The sequence below is a fragment of the Rousettus aegyptiacus genome, unplaced genomic scaffold (genome assembly GCF_014176215.1).
Source record: "Rousettus aegyptiacus isolate mRouAeg1 unplaced genomic scaffold, mRouAeg1.p scaffold_m13_p_17, whole genome shotgun sequence".
Taxonomy (NCBI): Eukaryota; Metazoa; Chordata; class Mammalia; order Chiroptera; family Pteropodidae; genus Rousettus; species Rousettus aegyptiacus.
Genome location: NW_023416292.1, coordinates 31,983,372 through 32,003,873, shown reverse-complemented (window position 1 = coordinate 32,003,873; position 20,502 = coordinate 31,983,372). Strand labels below are relative to the sequence as shown.

At 42.0% G+C, this 20,502-nt stretch overlaps 1 protein-coding gene across 2 annotated transcripts; it reads right to left on the bottom strand.

Moving 5' to 3' along the window:
- Window positions 1-253: 253 nt before the first annotated feature.
- Window positions 254-18,649, bottom strand: AMPD1 (adenosine monophosphate deaminase 1). 2 transcript variants are annotated; one of them, XM_016124301.2, is made up of 16 exons: window positions 18,483-18,580; window positions 17,133-17,144; window positions 13,729-13,906; window positions 12,181-12,346; window positions 9,645-9,810; window positions 7,202-7,421; window positions 6,577-6,706; window positions 5,333-5,527; window positions 4,922-5,053; window positions 4,039-4,202; window positions 2,896-3,022; window positions 2,549-2,712; window positions 1,881-2,001; window positions 1,027-1,200; window positions 736-846; window positions 254-424 (listed from the first exon to the last, which is right to left on the bottom strand). In XM_016124301.2, exons 1-16 carry the CDS (start codon window positions 18,502-18,504, stop codon window positions 269-271), a joined length of 2,238 nt encoding a protein of 745 aa, XP_015979787.2. In that variant the 5' UTR covers window positions 18,505-18,580; the 3' UTR covers window positions 254-268. The 2 variants fall into 2 exon arrangements, with proteins under 2 accessions (XP_015979787.2, XP_015979788.1); XM_016124302.2 differs by lacking the exon at window positions 17,133-17,144 and having other exon boundaries at window positions 18,483-18,649.
- Window positions 18,650-20,502: the final 1,853 nt, after the last annotated feature.

The window sequence follows — 20,502 nt, the reverse complement described above, 5'->3', positions numbered from 1 at the left end:
TGGAGTCAGACAAACCTAGGTCCCCACTACTATACCGCTCGTGAGGTGTATCTTTGTGCAGGTTATTAACTTTAATAACCTCAGTCCACTCATCTTCCCCCAAATGGAGATAACAATATCTGCTTTATAAAGTTATAAAAAGTATTAAATGAAATAATATTAGTGGACCAATATCTTGGCTCACAGTAGAGATTCAGTGACTGATAACTATTGTTATTCACATGCTACGGTGAAAATCTCACCCATATTATTATTTGGTTTATTTATTTTATTCCGATTTAAGGCATTCGGCAATTAAATTAAGTTCGTAACACCAGGTTTCATAGCGATAGGCCATGCGGATTTGGGCTACATTTGTCCTCCGGATATCGTTTCCAGAAGGGCCTTCCTCAAGGTAATTGTTGCCCAGAAACCTTGCTTTCTCCTATAAAAGAAATAGAAGCAGAATTATTTTTGTCCCTTTTTACCCTAATACAGACAATGATTACATCCTCCGCAAAGGTTCCTTCCTTATGTTAGCCACTGGCAAAAAGAAGAAAATAAGCTATTAAAAGTGCCTCGATGTGCATGGTCTGCTGAGACGTCAGGTGCATTATTTCCCTGGCCCAAAAGGGAGATAGAATAACTCTTTCTAGCCCCTGTTCGTAGTAACTGCTTGTGATTTGTGGGATAATTTTTCTACATGTTTCCCCAGATCCTAAATTGAGAAGGGCAACCAGCCAAGGACAGGTCTACCTCATGAGAAATTCCACATTGCAGAACACTGTTCCTTGCCACTTCACACATGTCACAGGTACTCAGCTTGAAGACTTGTGCAGCAATGGCGTATTCTTCCATTAGGGGTTCCTTCGGTTATGTATTTAAATGAGGCAAAAAGAAAGAAGAAAGGCAAAGGAATACATTAAAAGAACATGCATGTTGCACAAAAAAGAACAGTTAAATAGCTTGGTTTAACTCTAAAATTCTAGGTGGGAAACCACAGACCAACAAAATATACTCGTAGCGCTTAAGATTCCGCTCGTGTACCTTGGTGAAATGGAACTGCATTGGGTCGTCTGTCGACAGGGAGATCATTAGCCCTTTCTGGAGGAAATCTAGAAAAGGATTTTTGGCATATTCTAGAAATAAGCTGTTGTTGCTTAAAGGCGACATAGCGATGGGAATCTGGGCTAAGAAAAACAAGTACTGCAACACAGGGCTCTGAAAAGGAAAAGTGAAAAACATCATTCAAGGGTGTTGAAAAGGGCTAGAAACTAGAAACGTCCAAACCCCATGGTCTACCTCAAGTTTTAGCTTTCCACAAAATTATCACCTGTTCCTTAAATCTCCTAGTAAAGAATAAGAGTTTTTTTTTTTAAATATAAACACTCAATAGAATAAAATCATTTGGGATCACCAATTTTCAGAAGCATGGAGTCCAACCAAATTTTTTGAGTTTTAACTACCTAAATTAGATGGTCTGTCTCTAGCAAAACACTTCACCTAGAAACATTTCTTTTTCTCTATAAGAATGTTCTGACTCTTACAAGAGGCATTTTAGAACATGCTGTAACAAGAAATCTGGCAAAAACTCGCTTAAAGTAAGCCACGCCTATCTGTAATTATCCTTTGTCAGAATTCTAAAATGGAAATCAGGTGGTTTACATTAACTCATCACTGCCACCAACTAGCTAGGCAACTTGAACAAGTTCCCTTCTTTTTCCCAGACCCTGTAAAATGAACTGCACTAAATTATCTCGAGAATCTTTTTTTTAATTCTGCTTTAACTTGATGGTAGTGTCGATAATGACTTGCGACAGAATGATAAGGAGGAGAAAAAAATATTCCCTTGCTTCAATTTAAAAAAAAAGTTAATATTGAGAGGAGAGACTTCAACTCACCTTTTTTAAATTCAGGCCATGAGAAATATTATCCGCGGTCATGAATGCCGTCAAGAGATGGGTGAGCGCTCCAGCTTCCCCACAGTGAGGTCGGAACAGAAACGTATTCATGCCTCGTTCCCTAGGGAAATGGACCTGCTATAGGAGTCGCAGGTAACGGACTAGGACCTGGCAACAGTTCTGGGAATGGAGTGATTCACAAGAAAATTCGGTAGAAAAACTAACTGTCCGGAAGGAAGGGTGTTAATATGTGGCATCCAAAGGAGTCAGCAAAACTGTCAATTCCACATAATCTTAATTCTTCCTAAATGCACGCTTTTGAAAAAGAGGCATGAGGGTACAGAGGAAAGTCAAGATTCGATTACCTGAATAGAAACATCTTTGGTTTCAACAGGAAATTCACCTGTATCATCACATCGTCATTTCACCTACTCACATTTTAGGCGGGGACTGTTTCCAGAAAATCTCATCATGCTATTCCTCAGGAATGGTAAAATATGTGGAGTTTTACAATAAATTGCACTGTGCGTCAAGGGAAGGAAATTTCTGATTTGGGCTAATGGGAAGCATCCCGGCAATGAAGCAGGACCTCGCCACCTAGAGTGCCCGTGTATGAGGACAGAGATGTGTCAAACAGACTGTCCTGGCTCCCATTCTCATCTACTTACTTTCTCAGGCTGTTGAGCACCATGATGTTTGCATACATGTAGTAGGCATAGTAAGTGTAAGATGGATTACTTTCCATTGTCCACTCATGGGGCTTGGGGCTCTTGGAGGAGAACATGTGCCCACTGTGTTTGGACTCATCATCCACACTGTCGAAGCCGGAAATCTGTCAGGAGAAGCGAGCCATACAATGGGTTCAATCTGACTGCAGGGTCCCAGTCTTCAGACCAAGTTTCAGCTCCCAAATGTAAGGACCAAGCATCAGAGATAAGCACCAAGGATTAATCATGGCCAGGTGAGAGGGGTGGTTCACATGCAGTAAGACGAAGGCCACCGAGGTCATGCTTACACGCTTGAGGAAGATGCTGAGGTCTGGGTGAGCCTGGGGGTTGATGGTGGCCTCAAATATTGGCAAGAAAATATTCTCCAGCATCTTTCCAAAGTGCGGAAGGAAATTCTTAGATCGGAACACATCACTAGAGGCAATAACGAGAGAATTTCAGAGGACAGGAAGATTTTTTTAGGACCAAAAGGTCCCAGTATGAGGGAACCAGAGGACCAAATGCCATGTTCAGGAAAAGACCTAGTGTGTCCATCCTGGGTCCACTAATGTTAATGTTACATTAACATTAACTAACTTAATTCTCATAACAACTCAGTAAGTTAGGTACCATTATTACTCCATTTTAAAGATGATGAAACAAAGACACAGAGAGGTCATATAACTTACCAAAGGTCACACTGCTAGTAAGGGACTGACTGAGCCAGGATTCAAGCACAGCCAGTCTGGCCCACGTCCACGCTTCAAACCACCATACCTACTGCCTCTCTGCCTTAATGATATCAGACAGGAAGTACCACCCCCATCAAAAAGTTACATTTTTGACTGGAGAGATGGGATAAAAGTCTTGCACCACCACAGGGCACACAGGACATGGAGGTGGATGGCCAGAAAATACATAAACACTTATATAAGAGATCAATGACACTGAATATCCCTGAGAGTGATGAGTAATTAATCAGCAGGTAGCGATACCATTGATAAACACTCATTGATTGTGGAGAACTTGAGCACTTGCAGTCGAGACATTTGGCGGAAGTTCTGATACAAGAGAGCTACATCCCAGGACAGATGAAAATGGACAAGCATGAACTTGACAGAGCGAGGAAGAGCGGGAGAAAGAAAATGTATGATAAGATGTGCATAGGTCTTATCCTAGCTAAGTTTTCATCATTTCCAAATATGTCTTTTTGTGATCTTTGTGAAATCCTATATTAAAAAAAAAAACAAAACAAATAAAAACCCTTCTGGTTAGAACGCCTCTGTCTATGGTCAAGAGTGCTGAAACCAGAGTGAGCAAAACCCAGGACCCAGGACTGCGTCCTTTTCGACAAAGCTTATTTATGTCTAGATGTGCTGCGCATTCCTTGCTGGCGGGGAGGAGGTGAGGCGGGTGGGACAAGGGCAGGTTCCCGACGGGCAGGGACATACTAGATCCTGGGGATCTGGATCATCCACGTCATGTTGGGGCAGTGGATGCGGTTGCGGACGAACCAGGTGGAGAGTTTTCTCCACTCATCAGGACTGCGGCCGTAGATGGACAGGCGGGGCTCAGCGTGCTGGTACTTGGCCTCCACCAGGTCTGTCCCCACCTCCTGCAAAGTGAAGAGAGGAGTCCAAAGTCAGGAACTCCCACGAGTAAATCAGGGATCTGAACCTGGTGGATCTGGGGATGGGAGATGGGTACTGAGAAGAAGGGAGAGAAAGCGAAAGGAAGTGGGCGGGAAAATGATCAAGGTTAAGCTCTAAGGGAACAGAGTGGAGGGGGATCTAGTGGGAACAGAAGGATGACAGGACCTAATGGAGTCTGGGGAGTGAAAAGTGTCAGACCAAAGATGATGAGATATCCAAGGCGCCTGCAAAGGAAATACAGCTCTTCACATGCCCTCTACCTCCCAAAACACACGTCTCCCGACTCCACATGCCACTCCTGCTTCCTAGTGCTCAGGAGTCTTGAAGACGAGGGTGAATTCCAATCCTGACTCCTCCTGAACTTACAACTTCCAAAGTCTGAAAGAGCTGGGTTCTTAATCACTCCCAAATCCATTCCCTTAGCTTCTCTATCCTAGGAATAGAGGTCTTAAAATCATTATAGTGGACGTATTAGAATTTCTTATTTCATTTGTGTAGTGCTTGGCCCCAAGGGTAGTGCCTTCTTCCTTCCTTTCTTTCTCTCTCTTTCCCTCCCTTCCTCCCTCCCTTCCTCCCTCCCTCTCTCCCTTCCTTCTGTCTTCTTCCTTTTTTTCTACCCCCTCTGCCTCCACCTCCGCAAGAACCAGGCCAGCTACCATGGATCTGATTGCTTCCTTCTCACCTTGATGATAGTGGCAAAATATTCCCCATCGATGTAATTGTCTGTCTTCAGGTAGAGGTCCCGTAGTTCACTTGCTCCTACAGGATTATATTTATCGTTGAACTTATCGAAACGCTGGAAGGTCTGGCGGCCCTGAATCAGGAAACAGGAACAAAAGGGTATCATTATCACAGCTGCCTGGATGCAGAGAGCTGAGAATGGCCATGAGGAACAGGGGTCTGGTAGCATGGGAGGGTGTTGGGCTCCAAGACTGGAGTCCAGGACAGTTGACAAATGAGTGAACCTCAAAGTTGGCTGTGGGTGCAGTAAGCCAGCATGATTAAGAGGGCTCTGAGAAGGGAGAGTTTGTAGGAGAAAGACATGTGGGGTTCCGAGTGTTACAGCGAAACTGGCATTATCTTTTCAACCTACAGCATGAACATCCAGAGAGTCAACAGTCAGGTCGTAGGGATGCATTTTTAATTTAGCAAAAAGTTCCTTTAGGGTCAGATTTTTCTCCTTGGTGCCATAGACCACTCTGTCAGCGTCGACTTGATACGATTTCTTAATAAAGCGCAGAAGATGTTTCTGGTTCATGCAAGCAGCTGCATGGATATGGGTGTCCACCTGTGTGTACATTCAGAGAAAGAAAAACCAACATTGGCTCCGTTAGAGGCTCTGGGGCCTGCAAATCCCACTGTGGCAGGAGAGGAGGGCTGTGACCTGACAGATGGTGAAGGTCCAGAAAACAAACAAACAAACAAACAAACAAACATGGAGCACCTTTTCACATCCTTGTAAGAATGTAATGGCTTAGGCTAAATGCAATAATAATGACTGCTTCTCTTAGTTATCGGTATTTACAATTTACTTTCCACATTTAACCCACATGAAATTCCTGGGAATCATTCTCTACCTGAGACACAATTGGAAGTGAAGCAGCTACTACAGCTTTCAGCCCCAAAGAGCGAAAGGATTGAAATTCCGAAGCCATGGCACGATGATGGCATGTATGAGTTAGATATTTTTATAATTACAGTTTTGTCAGCTGAAGTTTTGATAGGCTGTTTGCCCAAAGTGATACAGGAGGTTGAGCCAAGATTTGGTCTCTAATCTCTGCTCATGTCTTTCCCATTCCTACTTCCCTGCAATTACTTAAACCGTCAGAACACATCTCAGAAGTGTTTCTGGTTAATGAGTTTTCCACGGTCATTAGCTCATTTGATATTAACAATCCTCTTGTGAGCTAGAGTGAGCAGGTATGTTTCCCAATTTCATAAATGAGGAAATGGAAACTCGGAAATATTAAATCACTTCCCCAACGTCTTACAGTTGGGAAGGAGAAGAAAACATTAGCATGAAGATCTTTCGAATCCTAGAAGAGTGTTTTTTAAGGTTTTATTTGTTTTTGATATTTTTGTTGTTGATGATGATTATAATTTCTTATGGCAAGAATGTGGTAAACCTTTATATATGGAAAACGATAGAGATGGCATTTTAATTTTTTTTTTTTTTTTTTTTACATAATCTATCTGCTTTCACTACATTTCAGTGAGCCTACAGGAATCTTACATTTTTCGGAAAAACAGGATCATTCTTGTCCTGCTCAAGAAATACGAATTGGGTTCCTGTTTTTGCCTGGGAACGAAGACCTCTGAGCCTTGTGACATGCTCACCTTCCTGCAGTTATAAAAATCCCGGTGGGGGTTGTTCTTCAGCTCCTTTAACTCGTCCATCTCGTTGAGCATTTCGTGAACCTGGAACTTGGAGGAGAGGAACTTCAGGCGCCGGTGAGCATAGGTCTTACTGTGAAAAAGTAAATCACACAACTCTAAAAAATTCTAGACATTTAAGGAAAACAGACACAATTTCAAAACCATCAGGAACCTTAACGCCTATAGGAAACCATGATTGGAACAAACAATTTGTTTTACTCCATAGTTAATCTCACTAGAAAAGTATTGGGCTCCAAGGGCTTAATCTTCTCATCAAAGTTGGACATAATGATGACAGGGAATGTGGGAAGGAATTTAAAAGTCAGGGGAGACAGTGCCTGGCTTTGGGCTCGAATCCTGGCTCAGCCAGCTGTGTGACTTTGGGAAAATTACCTAACTCATCAAAGTTTTGGCATATAGAACTGGAATGATAAAAATACCCACTTCATAGGAGGATTGTGAAGAGTAGAAGAAATAAGATACATGGAGGGTTTATCATAGCGTTTGAACACAGTAAGCACTTAATAAATACTTATTCTTACTATCAGCAGTAGAAGTAGGAGCATGGCTCTCACTAAACACTTACACAGGTCCTTGGGCGATTAAAGCAAGTAAAAAATTCATATCATCTAAGAAAGTGTCCAGATTGGGGTAAGGAAGCAGCTTGGGCTCATCCTTGCTGGCTGCCGCTTCACTGGGATAGATGTAAACGACGCCATCCTTCATTCTGAGGTGATAACCAAGGTTTTCCGGGAGGTCATCTGTTCGGAAGGGGTCTTCTCCCTTCTTCACAGGAGGGGTAAAGACTTTTTCAATAAAACACAGAATAATACATCAGCACACAAGGTGAATGACCACATAAAAATAATCCAAATATGAAATAGTATAAAATCTCATTCATTTGGAATCCTGTATGTCATAAATTGTTATTATCCGGAGCTAAGCTAAAGTTTAGTCTTACATTATTTTTCAAAGGTGACTAAATTAGTAGCATAAACTAACTATAATATTTTGCCTAGTGTAAGAATGATTTTCAAGTTCGTTAGAAGCACTATTTACATAATTGAACTACGACTTACAAATAATTTTCATTATTTACTAACGGTCATCGAAGTCTTCCTGTTTACAGTATTTTATTAGTTTATGAGATAATTATATAGAAATAAAAATAAAAGTAAGGTTAAAAGGTAGTGTTTGGATATTTTCCTTATTTAAACCAACCTTCTCTATTAGACTTAATTTAGAGTGGTTATTTTTAATAAACAATTTTTAGAGCAGTCTTAGGTTCCCAGCAAAATTGACTGTCAAGCGCAGAGTTCCCAATATCCCTACCCTGCCCCCACCTCAACACACACCCACATGGATGTTCACTACACACATCCCCCATCAGAGTGGTGTGTTTGTCACAATTGGTGAACCTACACTGGCGTCTCATTATCACCCAAAGTCCATAGGCTACCTATGGGTTCACCCTTGGTGCTGTGCATTTCTGCTCCAGGAATTAGGAAGGGGTTATGTGGATCAATGTCCCCTTCTCGCCACTAACAGTTTCAACCTGAGAGAGCCAAGAACAGCATCCATGCTGTGCTGCCACAGCCTTGAAAGTGCTCAAACCCTGTGCTTTCAACAAACATGTGCCCAAGGCCTCAGAAAGTCTCTGCAGGCGACTAAGACAGCTGGAGTGAGAAAAAAATACATAGAAAGAAAATTTTTGCACCTCTTCTATTCAAAACTAGGAGATAAGAAAACATGAAACGCAATGTTACTACGTCAAATATCAATTTTCCTTAATCTTGACCTGCTAGAGAGATAAAGTATAATTTAGGAGAACTAAAAGCAAGACGAACATCCTAAATGTTAATATTTTAGAAGATAGGTAAACCAATTTCGTGAGTTACCAAACTAGACGCATGTTTAATATCGATTTTAATATTAAAAGGAATGACAGAGAGGAAGTTGTAGGACTGGAAATTTTTAACAATACAAGATTTTGAAAGTTCAAAAATCTTAAATATTTGCCTTCCTTAAAATTCCAACTCTAGAGTATAATTCTAAAGATATAAAGCAACTGCACAGATGTTTACATAAAGATGTTTATTACAGCTTTGTTGTAAATAAATTTTTAAAAGTCAAAAATCTAAATACCTAAAAATAGGAATTAGTCGAATGAACTATGATACAGTTACACAATCGAAATCTGCGAAATCATTAAAATTTGATTACTTAAATATCTGTACTTGAGTTTATACAAGGCAGAAAGTAGAAAGTGAGCTATATAAATAAAGGGCTATGGAAAGTCACAATATGTACTTTTTTCCAGAGGTCAGAGGAAGGCAGGAAATGGTAGGATTGGGGCTGCACCTCGAAGGATGAGGTTGGAGATACTGGGAAAAAGTGGAGGGAAGGGCAGCGCAGGTGCGGGGAACAGCAGCGTACAGGGGCACGAAAACGCCGAACTAAATGAAGAACCGGAAGTACTCCAACGAGAACGGAAGAGAGGAGATAAGTTTATAAAAAGGTCGAGCGTGCAATTCAAAAAATAAATACATAAAAATAATCAGGTCGAGCGTGCAATTCAAAAAATAAATAAATAAAATGTGCTAAGGAGGCCAGATGGAAGGCTAAAGACTGAACTTAGCTTTGTAGGTAATGGGTAGCTGTTAAAGGCTCTTGCCAGAAGAAGGATGTGCTCAGGTCTGTGTTTTGCTAACTGGCACCAAAGTGAGGATGAACTGAAGGCGAGCGAGATTAGCATTTAGCAGAGCAGTTAGAACACTACAGCGATAATTCGGACAAAGAGAAATAATAGGCTTAAATTAGAGTGTGGGGAGTGGTGCAGAGAGAAGAGGTTTTAAGAAATATTGTACAGACTTGAACCAAGTGACTGGACATGTGGGCAGAAGAGAGAATGGAACCAAAGATGACTATGATATTTTTAGACTGGCTGACTTATAATCTAGGGGTGTATTTCATATTTAGCTGTTAAACCTAAATATATATTCCATGCATGATGGAAGAAAATTATTTACCTGGATAGAAGTTCTCATTTGCCACCCAAGGCTCACCCTCAATGTTTCTCAAGTACTTGGAAGGGGTGTTAGGGAACCTCTGAAATGACTTCTGCATGTATTTCTCCCGTATACACAGTGCCCGATACAGACCTTTGCAGACCACTTCAAAATCTTCGACTGTAACCTGCCAAGAAAATTTCAGGGTATCAGAATCACTCCTGTGAAGACCTGAGAAGTGGGTGAAGTTGCCTTTGGGACCTTCCTGCTCTCCTGGGTGTCACAGCCCAAGCTGGGCCTCACTCACCCACGGGGTTGCTTGCTCCTCGACTAGGGCCCTGAGTCCCTCCGCAGGAGCAGGTCCTGAAGTTTTTCTCACGCTTCCATTTCTACTCAAACTTACCTGTTATACAGGTGTTTCCTTACTGTCCTGTGTTTGGTTTTGTCTTTTGCTAGATGGGAGTGATTGTCTAGCATATATGATTAAAAGAACCTGTTCTAACATGAAAAATCCCTTCCTTCCTTCCTTCCTTCCTTCCTTCCTTCCTTCCTTCCTTCCTTCCTTCCTTCCAGGTAACACATTTTAAGTATGGGTGTTTAAAGACAGTATCTCAACTGAAAGACACGACTCTAATTTGAGAATTCAAGCCACTTGCTGGGCAGTGAGGGACTACTTGGGGATGAGTAAGGCGTCACACATATCCCTCCGCCCCTGGCACGCATGCTCTGCCTTCTGTAGCTTTAGATGGATCAGAACGTTATCCCATGAGAAGTCATTCTTTTGGATGCTTTTAAAGAAAACTTTATCTGCGACTAGAGTTAAAATTGTCTTAGAACTGCTGGCAATTTCCTTGACTGGTCTGTTCACCCTGCCCCGTCCCCTGGCTGGGCCTGGTATGCCCAAGCGGTCACGACTTGAAATCATTGTACTCTCATCATCAGAGCCCAAAGGCTTGCTGGGATCAACCTAAGCTTGTTACCAATGGTCTAAGGTCCAGATATTGATCCTAATCAGTTGAATTCTTTTTAAAGACCTGCTGACCTTGACCAAGAGAGTCCAGCACAGGTGCTGGGTCTGCGGGCTTGCTTGTTCTCTTGCCACCTAATGGGCCACCAGCCTATAAGCTCCTCAAGACAAGAGCTGAAGCTCATTCACCTTCTAGTCCTCAGCACTCAGCACACAGTACCTAGCACAGAGTAGGGGTTCAATAAGGAGCGATTAAATCGAATCAATCGTTGTCAGGGATTAGCAGTCTTGAGAATTTAGCTCTGATTCCCCTTTACCCCTCTGTTCGATTAACAGGGTGAAGACTCATGTGGGTACACACGTGGACCACGTGGTGCTGCCCAGCATCTCGGCTACATTCAGCCAACAGGCACCGCAACATTCTCATTCTCAACGTCTCTGGTGCCCTGCAGCCTGCACAGAGCAAGCTGTGTCTCACTGACTCCTCTGAACCGTGCCCTTCCTTCCATATTCTTCCTTTTAATTTCTGTTTTCATTTCTACCAAGCACACAGGTATCAAGTTCGTCTCCTAATTGTTCTCCTTCTTTGAATTTCAGAGTTCTCCAAACCTTATTTTCCATGTCGCTAGTAAACATTCCATTTTAGTTGTTTAGCATCTAAAACCTTCCTGCCATTTGCAAGAGCACCCATGTTATTGTACAGAAAATGAATCAACAAGAGTCGTGTTCATTTCATTGCTCGGTCACTTTTAAAAACCTTAGGGCTAACCCTAAATGGGTCAGTTACATGAGAAGGGGTCTCAGGACCGGTCATTAAAACTATATTTGGAGCATAGACTGATGGTGAAACAGCAGTTTCACCGATATGATGCTGATTCTGCAAGTCCATGTGGCACAGATTTATTAACTGACCAACTGTTCTGGATAGAACAAGCAAGTCAAGTTGTTTATGACCTTAGTTTACTGTTCCCGTGGCATCCTAGAGTCTCTTCCAAGCAACACTCTACTGTGTAAGCATCTGCAGTAAAACTGGAGAGGACAGTTGGTCAAAGAAAAAATAGACCCGAATATTTTAACCTCTCTCTCATCCTTTTTTTCCTTCTTCCTGTCTCTCCGCTTCTTTTCTCTGTCTTCTGTGACTGGTTTCCGCTGCCTGCAGCCCTTCCCTCTATTCTACGTCTGCCCTGGTTCCACCTTTTCCCCAGGGCCTCCTCCACTCCTGCGTCCCGGACACTTCCCCTCCCGCTTCATGATGCCCTGGGTGAGACTAGTCCACCAGCCGCTTTCTTTGGTTCTTTTGCCCAAGTCTGTCCACCGTATTCTGTAACGCATGCACTGCGTTCTACTGCATATTCCATACGAGCAAGAAACGAGATAAAGGAGGAGAAACTCGGTGGGATGATGAAAGCAAGGCAGAAATATAAGTCATGGCGCATTGGTGTTGAAATGTAGGAATGAAGCATAACAAAGAATGGGTGAGCTAACACCTTCCTCAAAAGGAAGGGGAGGAAGGTAAGAAGCTGAAACAATCAGGCTGAGTGGCTTCCCAGCAGCTACTTCTCAGCGGGGAGGAGCAAGGGAGCGACTCACCCCAGAGGCATAATCCCCGGTGATCTGTACTCTCTGGAAATCAGGCACGGTCTGGTACGTTGGAGATGAGGAAATGTATTCATCGATGTGGGACATTTTGGTGGAAGATGTTTCACTTTGTGGAATGGACAAATTAACAGTCTTTCGTCCGAAGAAACGCCTTTTCCTGGGTTTGAAATTAAAAGAAAAGAAAAGAAAGAAAAGAAAAGAAAAGAAAAGAAAAGAAAAGAAAAGAAAAGAAAAGAAAAGAAAAGAAAAGAAAAGAAAAGAATGTATCTTGCTCTTCATTGGGAGTTTCATTGATATTTCACTATGCAATTGATATTCCACTATACAATTTCAAGGACAAAAAGTAAAAATTAAAATGTGGGCTGGGTGTCAAAAAAAAAAACAACAGGATCCAACCATTTGAAGGAGATTATCACATGACAGTGTTCCCTTCTTCCTGGTGTACCTTGGAGAATGGGCCTAAGGGAACAGACTAGGGGGCGTTCAGCATGTCGCTGTTCCTCACAGGTGTGTACTCCCAGCAGAGCAGGCAGTTTAGTACTGCAACGAGCACAGGCCATGTCAGTTACTCTGTGTGTCATTTTGTGCATCCTCCTTAAATTCTGTGACCTGTCTCCTCATTTGAAAAGAAAAAAAAAATGGTAGAATAATACTTTCCTTATAGGATCTCTGTGAAATTTAATGTATATAAAATGCCTAGCACAATAGCTGGAACTTTTAAGTTGCTTAATATTACTTCCTCCTATCAAGTATTTGTTGAGTTTCTACTTTGACTTGAGCCTTGCGATGAGTCCAACAGGGATGCCCAAGAAGGTGGATTGTTGCTCTCTCCTTAAAGACATAAAATCCAAGAGAAAGACAGCAGAGTGGTCTCTTCCTCCATGGAACGGGGTTGAGAGGATGAGGGGTGCTATGAGGAGGGGTTTCAGGTAAGTGATCAATAGAGATCTGAGGACTAAATTGTGGCGGATAGTGAGTACTCGAGTAGTTCAAATAAGGGGAAATGAGCAGACTTGGTGGAGGGGGACTGGGCGAGCCGTGGGGCGGGTACAGGAATTACGCATCATAGGCGTAGGATGGCAGGGGTTGAGGGCAGAAGTGGAGGGCTGTGTCGCTGGAGCCTGAAGGAGGTCAGACTGGCCGGAGGGTGGGATCCATATCATATACCACGACGCTAAGGCTGGCTGAGGACGGGGCCTGCAGATGATGGCCTCGAGCTCCAGTCTCTGTACCCACCACACATAAGTTGCATGTGTGCACAGCAGCTATGACCCCCTTGGGGTTTGGAACGATTGCATAGTGGCTCCTGTTCTCTCGCTGGGTGGACAGGGGGAGATGTGGATGAGAGTAGGAGGGTCACCGCTTTCTTCTTCAGTAATTGTTAACTAGCCTTAGCATATACAGTCGGAAATGGGGGCCGGAATTGTTAATGCTGGCCGAGTTCTCCTTCCCATCATCCAGACAGACTGAACCATCTGCCCTGACATTTCCCCTTCCTCGTGTCCCCCTGGACTAAGCATCCCCCCTCACGCCACTTACCTCCTGCCTTCCAAGGTGGACCGAGCCTCCATCTGGAATATGTGTGCCTGCATCTCGAGATGAGAAATCGGACAGATCTCATCCACATCAAAGGGGGAAATCTCTTGACGGCCTCCTTCATCTTTGACTTCAGAGGCGAACACTTTTTCAGCGAAGCTCCGCATTGCATCGTCAATTTCTAAAAAAGAGGTGTTCATGTGTTAGTCTTCGAGTGCTTTCCCAGAAGTCACCGGGCGTTTCTGCTCTGTGTGAGGCACCGCGCTAAGGATCGCCCTGGGCCCGCGGCTGCCCTGCCCTCCCCGCCGCTGTCCCAGAGACATGAGGGGGGGCGATGCCTGCTCTCTCTAGTGGGTTTGTGGGGGTAGCTTGGAAATCTGTTCTTGGGAACACAGGTCAGATTTCTACAGCACATTTCAGGACAGTCCTAAAGATGGGACTGGGCTCTTGCAGGACTAGTGCTTGACGTGCTATCACTTGTTTCTGACAGGTGATTTCATAGTAACCATGCAACACAGTTCTTCCCATTAGGCTGGTTGACTCTTTCTGATGGTTTTAAAGAAGTACATAGGGTTGTTGGTTCTTGGAGTTTTTCTTCCTAAAGAGAACCAGCCTAAGTAGTTTTTTAAAAAAATAAATGTGTACTTTAGGTCCTTTCTTCCTCACAGGATAGGGAATTGTGTTTCTCTCACACATCACCATCTCGTTTTCCTCCCTAAATTCTGACAACTTGGGGACATGCTGGCAGTGTGGAGGAGAGGGCCACTAAAAATGAACTATCTAGTACTGGAAGTCCTGTTTCTGTGGACACGTGGCCTTCCATAATGAACGACCCTTGAAAAGCCACTTTTGCTTTTACAGGCTTTAATTTTTCCATTCTTAAAATGGGCGGAAAAGTGACCTTGAGCTTAGCAATGAACAACCTCAAGACTCTCAGAATACAAGAAAATCAGTTTCATCAGATAGGGTGGTGATGGCCATCAAGTATCTGCTTCTTCTGTCAAGTTCCACGGTTTTCCAGACACTCAGTGGTTTCCATCTGAAGAGTCTTAACCTCTAATACTTCTGAAAGTCTCTTGGCATTTCCAGAAAAGGGCGGGGAGCAAATAATAAAAACGGCAAACAGCTAACGATGTGGAGCGACAGAAGACAGAAACATTCTTTTCGCATCATGACAAAGCAAACTGCATGCAGCAAGAAAGACACCCCCCCACACACACTCCGGCTCCCATCAATGTCTATGCCGGTCTCCAAAATGCCACGTTTTCAGTTCTAACTTAAGCACGTGTGATGTGTTCGAGTCTGTTCTGCACTCACCAGCTCCTTCACCTTCCTGTTTCAGTTCCTTACCTGTGGCGTGAGACTATTTACTGATGCCTACCCAACCTCACTCACAAGGCTGTCGTGACATGACGTGAGATAATGTCCCTGGGAAAGCTTTAAGAAAAATAAAGCACCAGATTAAACCGAATGTTTAATTTGGTAGCCTCGGTCAGACAGATATTTGGTATTTGGGGTTAGTTTTGGGCCATTAAGGAAATCATAAATGGTAAGACGTAGTATAGACCGAAGCACACATTGGGAAGATAGTGATTGAGTCATAACTTCACCAACACTAATAGTCAGCCAGCCGGGTTTCAAAACACAGCTGAATAACAGAAAAGCCTACGACGCTGGCTGAACTTTACGCATTTATTTCTCTTATTAAACTCAAGCACTTCCTGAAACTGAAAAGTATCTTTGGATGCTATGAGTAGATACATCTGATGGCCCGAGAATGCCTCCCCACCTGATCCCCAGGTATTGTATCATTCCTCCCTGAGTATCGCGAGCAAGCACGTGCACCTCAAGGGTAAATGACGAGCAGAAGTTAGAAGAGGGTTCATGCACCACGAGGGGCAGATGGAAACAGGCCAGTTGGTTATGATGATGACAGTGATGATGACAGTGGTGACGACGATGATGCTGCAACTAGCTTGTCATGCTGGGTCTGTGGCAATGCTGCTGGAGGCCTGAGGAAGGGCAGTATGGAAATGGATACCCAGGAGCCGAATCCTACTTGCTTGGACTCCGGCTCTTCCATCGATCACCTGGGACTGCACACATTCGCTTCATGTTTTTAAACGTTATTGTTTCTACTAAGGTTATATCTCCCTAAGCCACTACAGATAGCTTAAAAGTAGAAACTCTACTCTCAAGAAGTAGTTTACATGATGGCCAAAAATTACACGGTAGATATTTCCTCCCAGTCATTTCGATTTCATGTAACCGCAGCTGAAATCCGACTTGTAATTCAAAAGCTCTGCCTTTCAAAAATATTTCGGGGAGTGGTGGTGATTATGGAAAGGAAAGAGTGAAACTGGTATTTCCGAAGATGAGTAGATAAGATTCGGTGACAACCTGAATTCAGGGAGTAAAGGACAGATGATGCCCTCGGGCTTGCATAGATAATTGCTGAGTTCTTTTTTGAGCACATCAGGTTGGAGAGAATGGAGCATCTGAGGGGAAACGCCTTGAAGTTAGGGCATCGACATTTAGAGAATAGGTAAGAGGCCAGAAACAACAAGCAGATTGGTGAAGCAGAAAGACAGCGTCTGTGACAGCTGGGGGGCCTTGGGCAAGCCACATAGTCACTCGGAGCCTTGGTATTCATCGTGGTAAAAGGGAGTGTTAATAATAATAATGCCAACTTCAGAGAACTGTTATAAAGATGAACCAAGAAAGACTTTAAAGACTACACAATCCTATCCAGAAGTTGGGGGTTATTATTATTAACGTAGGAAGCGCAAGACTCTTGAGAAAAGGGGTACCATGCTCGCCGCTTCACCCGGCAGACCCAGAGAAACATGCTTATTTCCCAGCAGTGCTTTATTAATGGGTAGGAAAGACAGGTTGTAGGCTTTCATCTTCCCATCTCATCTCATAAAAGAATCCAGAGGCAGACCTGTTTGTCAGCTAAAGGACAAGTCCGGTTTGAGATGGAGGGAAATGTATATTCGAAGTTATAGTTTTATCTAAAATGAGTTTTTATTTTATCTGGTCACAAAACTTTTTTTTTTTTTTTTGCATTGGAGTTGAGGGTTTACTAAGGCAAGACTCAATAGATTCCCCTCAGCTAATCTAAAAAAGATCATTTTATTTCAAAATATTGGTGAATGCCTCTTGAGATTCTCTTTCTAAAAAGCGTGGTTTTTGTTCGTTTGTTTTTGTTTTTGAGTCTGGAAAATCCATGAGTTCATTTGCAATGCTGCGGGATATCTATGGTCATTTTTAAGCTGTGTTTGGCTTTCAGCGGTATCATTTAATAAACACTGCTGAAAAATACCCACGTTTTTGAATTAAGGAATAGTATCTTTTTAAAATTGATACTTTGGCAAATGGCAGGGAAAATGGTCCAAAATACTCACGTTTTTCTTCAGCTGTATGAAGTAAAATAAAACAAGATGAAATATATGAACGACTTTCAGAGATCACAGTGGCTGTGAATCAGCGCTTTGGAATAGAAATATGTAGATCGATACAAGAAAGGGGTGTGCGAAATGTGTAATTACACCTCGTTTTTCCATTTATCTGCAATTCGCTGCCATTAGAAAGCCCTGGGAATATAGTCATTAGACATCTCATTTTCTTTTTCTTTCTAATATGGCTCTTTAAATTTATGTCCATAATTTTAAAGAGATACTTTTTATAAAATGTGATTTTAAAAAAGACTCTTAAACCATGGTTTGAAACTCTTATACGTTGCTGGAAGGTGGCAAAGAAAAACGGTTCATTTGGTAAACAATCGAGTAACGCCTACCAGCGATTTCTGAGAATCTATTTTACTGAAATAATCCTTACACACAGAAAAAGAATTAGGTGCAAATATTATCCCCAGATCATATTTATATTTACAAAAAAAAAAGACTGTAAAGGACCTAAGGGAATAGTTAAGAAACTTAGGATATCTTTACAGCAATTTAAAATGATGTTTAGGAAGAGTTTGGAGTACCATGGTAAATGATTATGTTCTAATGTTAAGCAAAAAAAAAAAAAAAAAAAAAAAAGGGCAGGATATAAAGTGACATGTATAATCACAATTGTGTTTTTAAAAGATTTTTTTTTTTAATTTGCAAAGAATATAGATCGAAGAGAAACACACTAACATGTTAAAAGTGGTATCTTTGGATGATGGCACTGTGGGTTTTTGTTGTTGTTACCACTTTCCTCAGTTTCCCCATTTCTCTAAATGAGTGTTTATTACTTTCACGTTTCAGTGCAATTTCTCTTTTTTTATTTCATGTGAAGCATGTATTACCTTTACAATGAAAAAAACTTATAACTTTTTATTATTTTTAAAATCACTCTGTACACAAACCTGGATCGTGGACCATCAGAACACACGAACGAATTGGGTTAATATTTCCGTTATACTCATGATTTTCAACTAATACTGTAGCTAACAACATAGGATAGGATCCTTTTCAGAGGTGTGGCAGCGCGGGTTTGCACAGACTAGCAGAATAGATATTAAATATCTTAACCCATTTTTCTACTGGGAGCATCAAAAATGTGACCACAGGAGATAGTTTTTAAAAATTGCCTCCCTCCCACGACTGAAAATAAAAACAACTTGAAAACCTTGTCTTGCCTCCTCCTGAAATGCACTATTAAAGAAGCTATAAATCCTAAATAAAGGATCGCCAGAGCTGACGTGATAGTCAAAGGAACGGTTGCCTGTTAAAAGTTGTGTTCTCCAAACACTTTCGCACACCTACCTGAAAGTTTCAACAGAGGCATTGTTGCTGGCTCCTTGATTCTAGGATGGCACAGTAGAAGGGAAGAAAGAGAGGACTGGGGAAGACTGACTGACACTGTAAAACACCCTGACATTCATTTTATTTTTTTTCTGCGTTGCCCCTGTAATCTGACCCTTCCCTGCTAAATGGAGAGAAATGAGCTTTAGACCTATTTATAGCTTTAGGCAATTGACAGTGAAAAACAGGTGAAGCCTTCAGTCTTTACTCTGGGACTTTAGGAGAGAGATCTGTGGCAGACCAGCAATTGCATCTCAATATTCCCTAAGTCTTCCTGCAGATTGAATTATCTTCAAGTATGGCTTTCTTGTATGATGCAACCAGTGATGATCATCTTCTACCCTAGTGAAATACAGTGGAGTTTTCTAGGCTTCTGGAAAGCCAAGGTCCTCAGGATGTCACTCATGAGAACAGCTTTCTGAGACTGGTGAATATGCTGGTATGTTTGTCAAGCTCACACACACACACACACACACACACACACACACATTTTCATGAGAAATATCCCAGAATTAGCAGAAATTCACCCGATGAATCTATTTAACAAATTAAGTAGTAAATTTACTTCGAATATTATAGAAAATCGGCTGCCATCTAGGATGCTGAATTACCCCACTCTATATACTGGTATATAAAGAATAACGTGTTCATAGTATATAAATCCCTTTGCAAACATTATCTACTGATCCTAATGACAACCCCGTGAGGCAATTAGTACCTTATCTCTGCTTTCCAAATGAGAAAACTGGGGCTCTGAGAAGTGAAGTGTCTTGCCTAAAGTCATTCTGCTTATAAATGGCAAGGCTCTTTGGGCCAAAATATCATGATTTTCCAGCAAGAACATAGAGTCTCAGTTATGGCTAAATATATGATGATTACTGTTAGGTGTAGAAAGACTCAGCAGAATTTATGAATTGTAACAGCTTATATTAAAGACAACAGCATCAGGTTGGAGCTTCAAATTCGGAACAGAATTATGGGCATAGACTGAATGATCTTTTTACTATTAACTGTTTCCTATTGAAAATTGGCACAAGGTCTTTTGTTGGAAAAAACAATATTTGACTGCTTGGCTTTCTGGTCATCATCTTCTTTGAACCAAGAGTAGCAGAACATGTTACCAAACCTATAAATATCTCATTCTTTTCCAACTCCTTTTTGTGGCATTTACACCTGGATTTCTCAATGATATCTACAAATTGATATATCCGAACCACAAAATTTCCTCCCCAACCTGCTTCTCCTTCAATTATTTTTATATTACCCTCCAATTCTCCCATTCCCTTTGTGGCAAGTACCCTAGTTGTCTTCTCGAGTCATTTTCCTAACAGTGTAGAGGTTCCTCAAAAAATTAAGACTAGGACGAATATATGATCCAGCAATACCTCTTCTCATCCACAAATGGAAACAACCTAAGTGCCCACTGACAGATGATAAGATAAAGAAGAGGTAGTGTATAAATATGTATACAATGGAATACTACTCAGCCATAAAAAATGAAATGTTGCTATTTGCAACACCATGAATGGATCTTGAGAGTGAAATAATACAGACAGAAAGGGACAAAAGTCATATGATTTCACTCATATATAAGATACAAGACAAAAAGTAACAAACTAACAAAACAAACTCATAGATACAGGCAACAGAATGGTGGTTACCAGAGGGGAAGGGGGTTGGAGGAGGACAAAGTGGGCAAAGGGGACCAAATATATGGTAACAGAAGGATTTCGGTCATGAGAACAGCTTTCTGTGGTTGGCGAATATACTGGTATGTTCATCAGGTATACAGGTATGTTCCCCTTTAAAACGCGTGCGTTTTAAAGGGGAGATTTCAGATATTCCATTGCCTTAGACATACCTGTGACCTGAGGCTCTACAGGGAGGTAACAGACACTTAACAGAAAGGAGCTGTGCCCAGGAGATCACTGCCGCCTGGCTACTTCCGTCCTTCTACCCTGGGACAGCAGGTGTCCCTCGC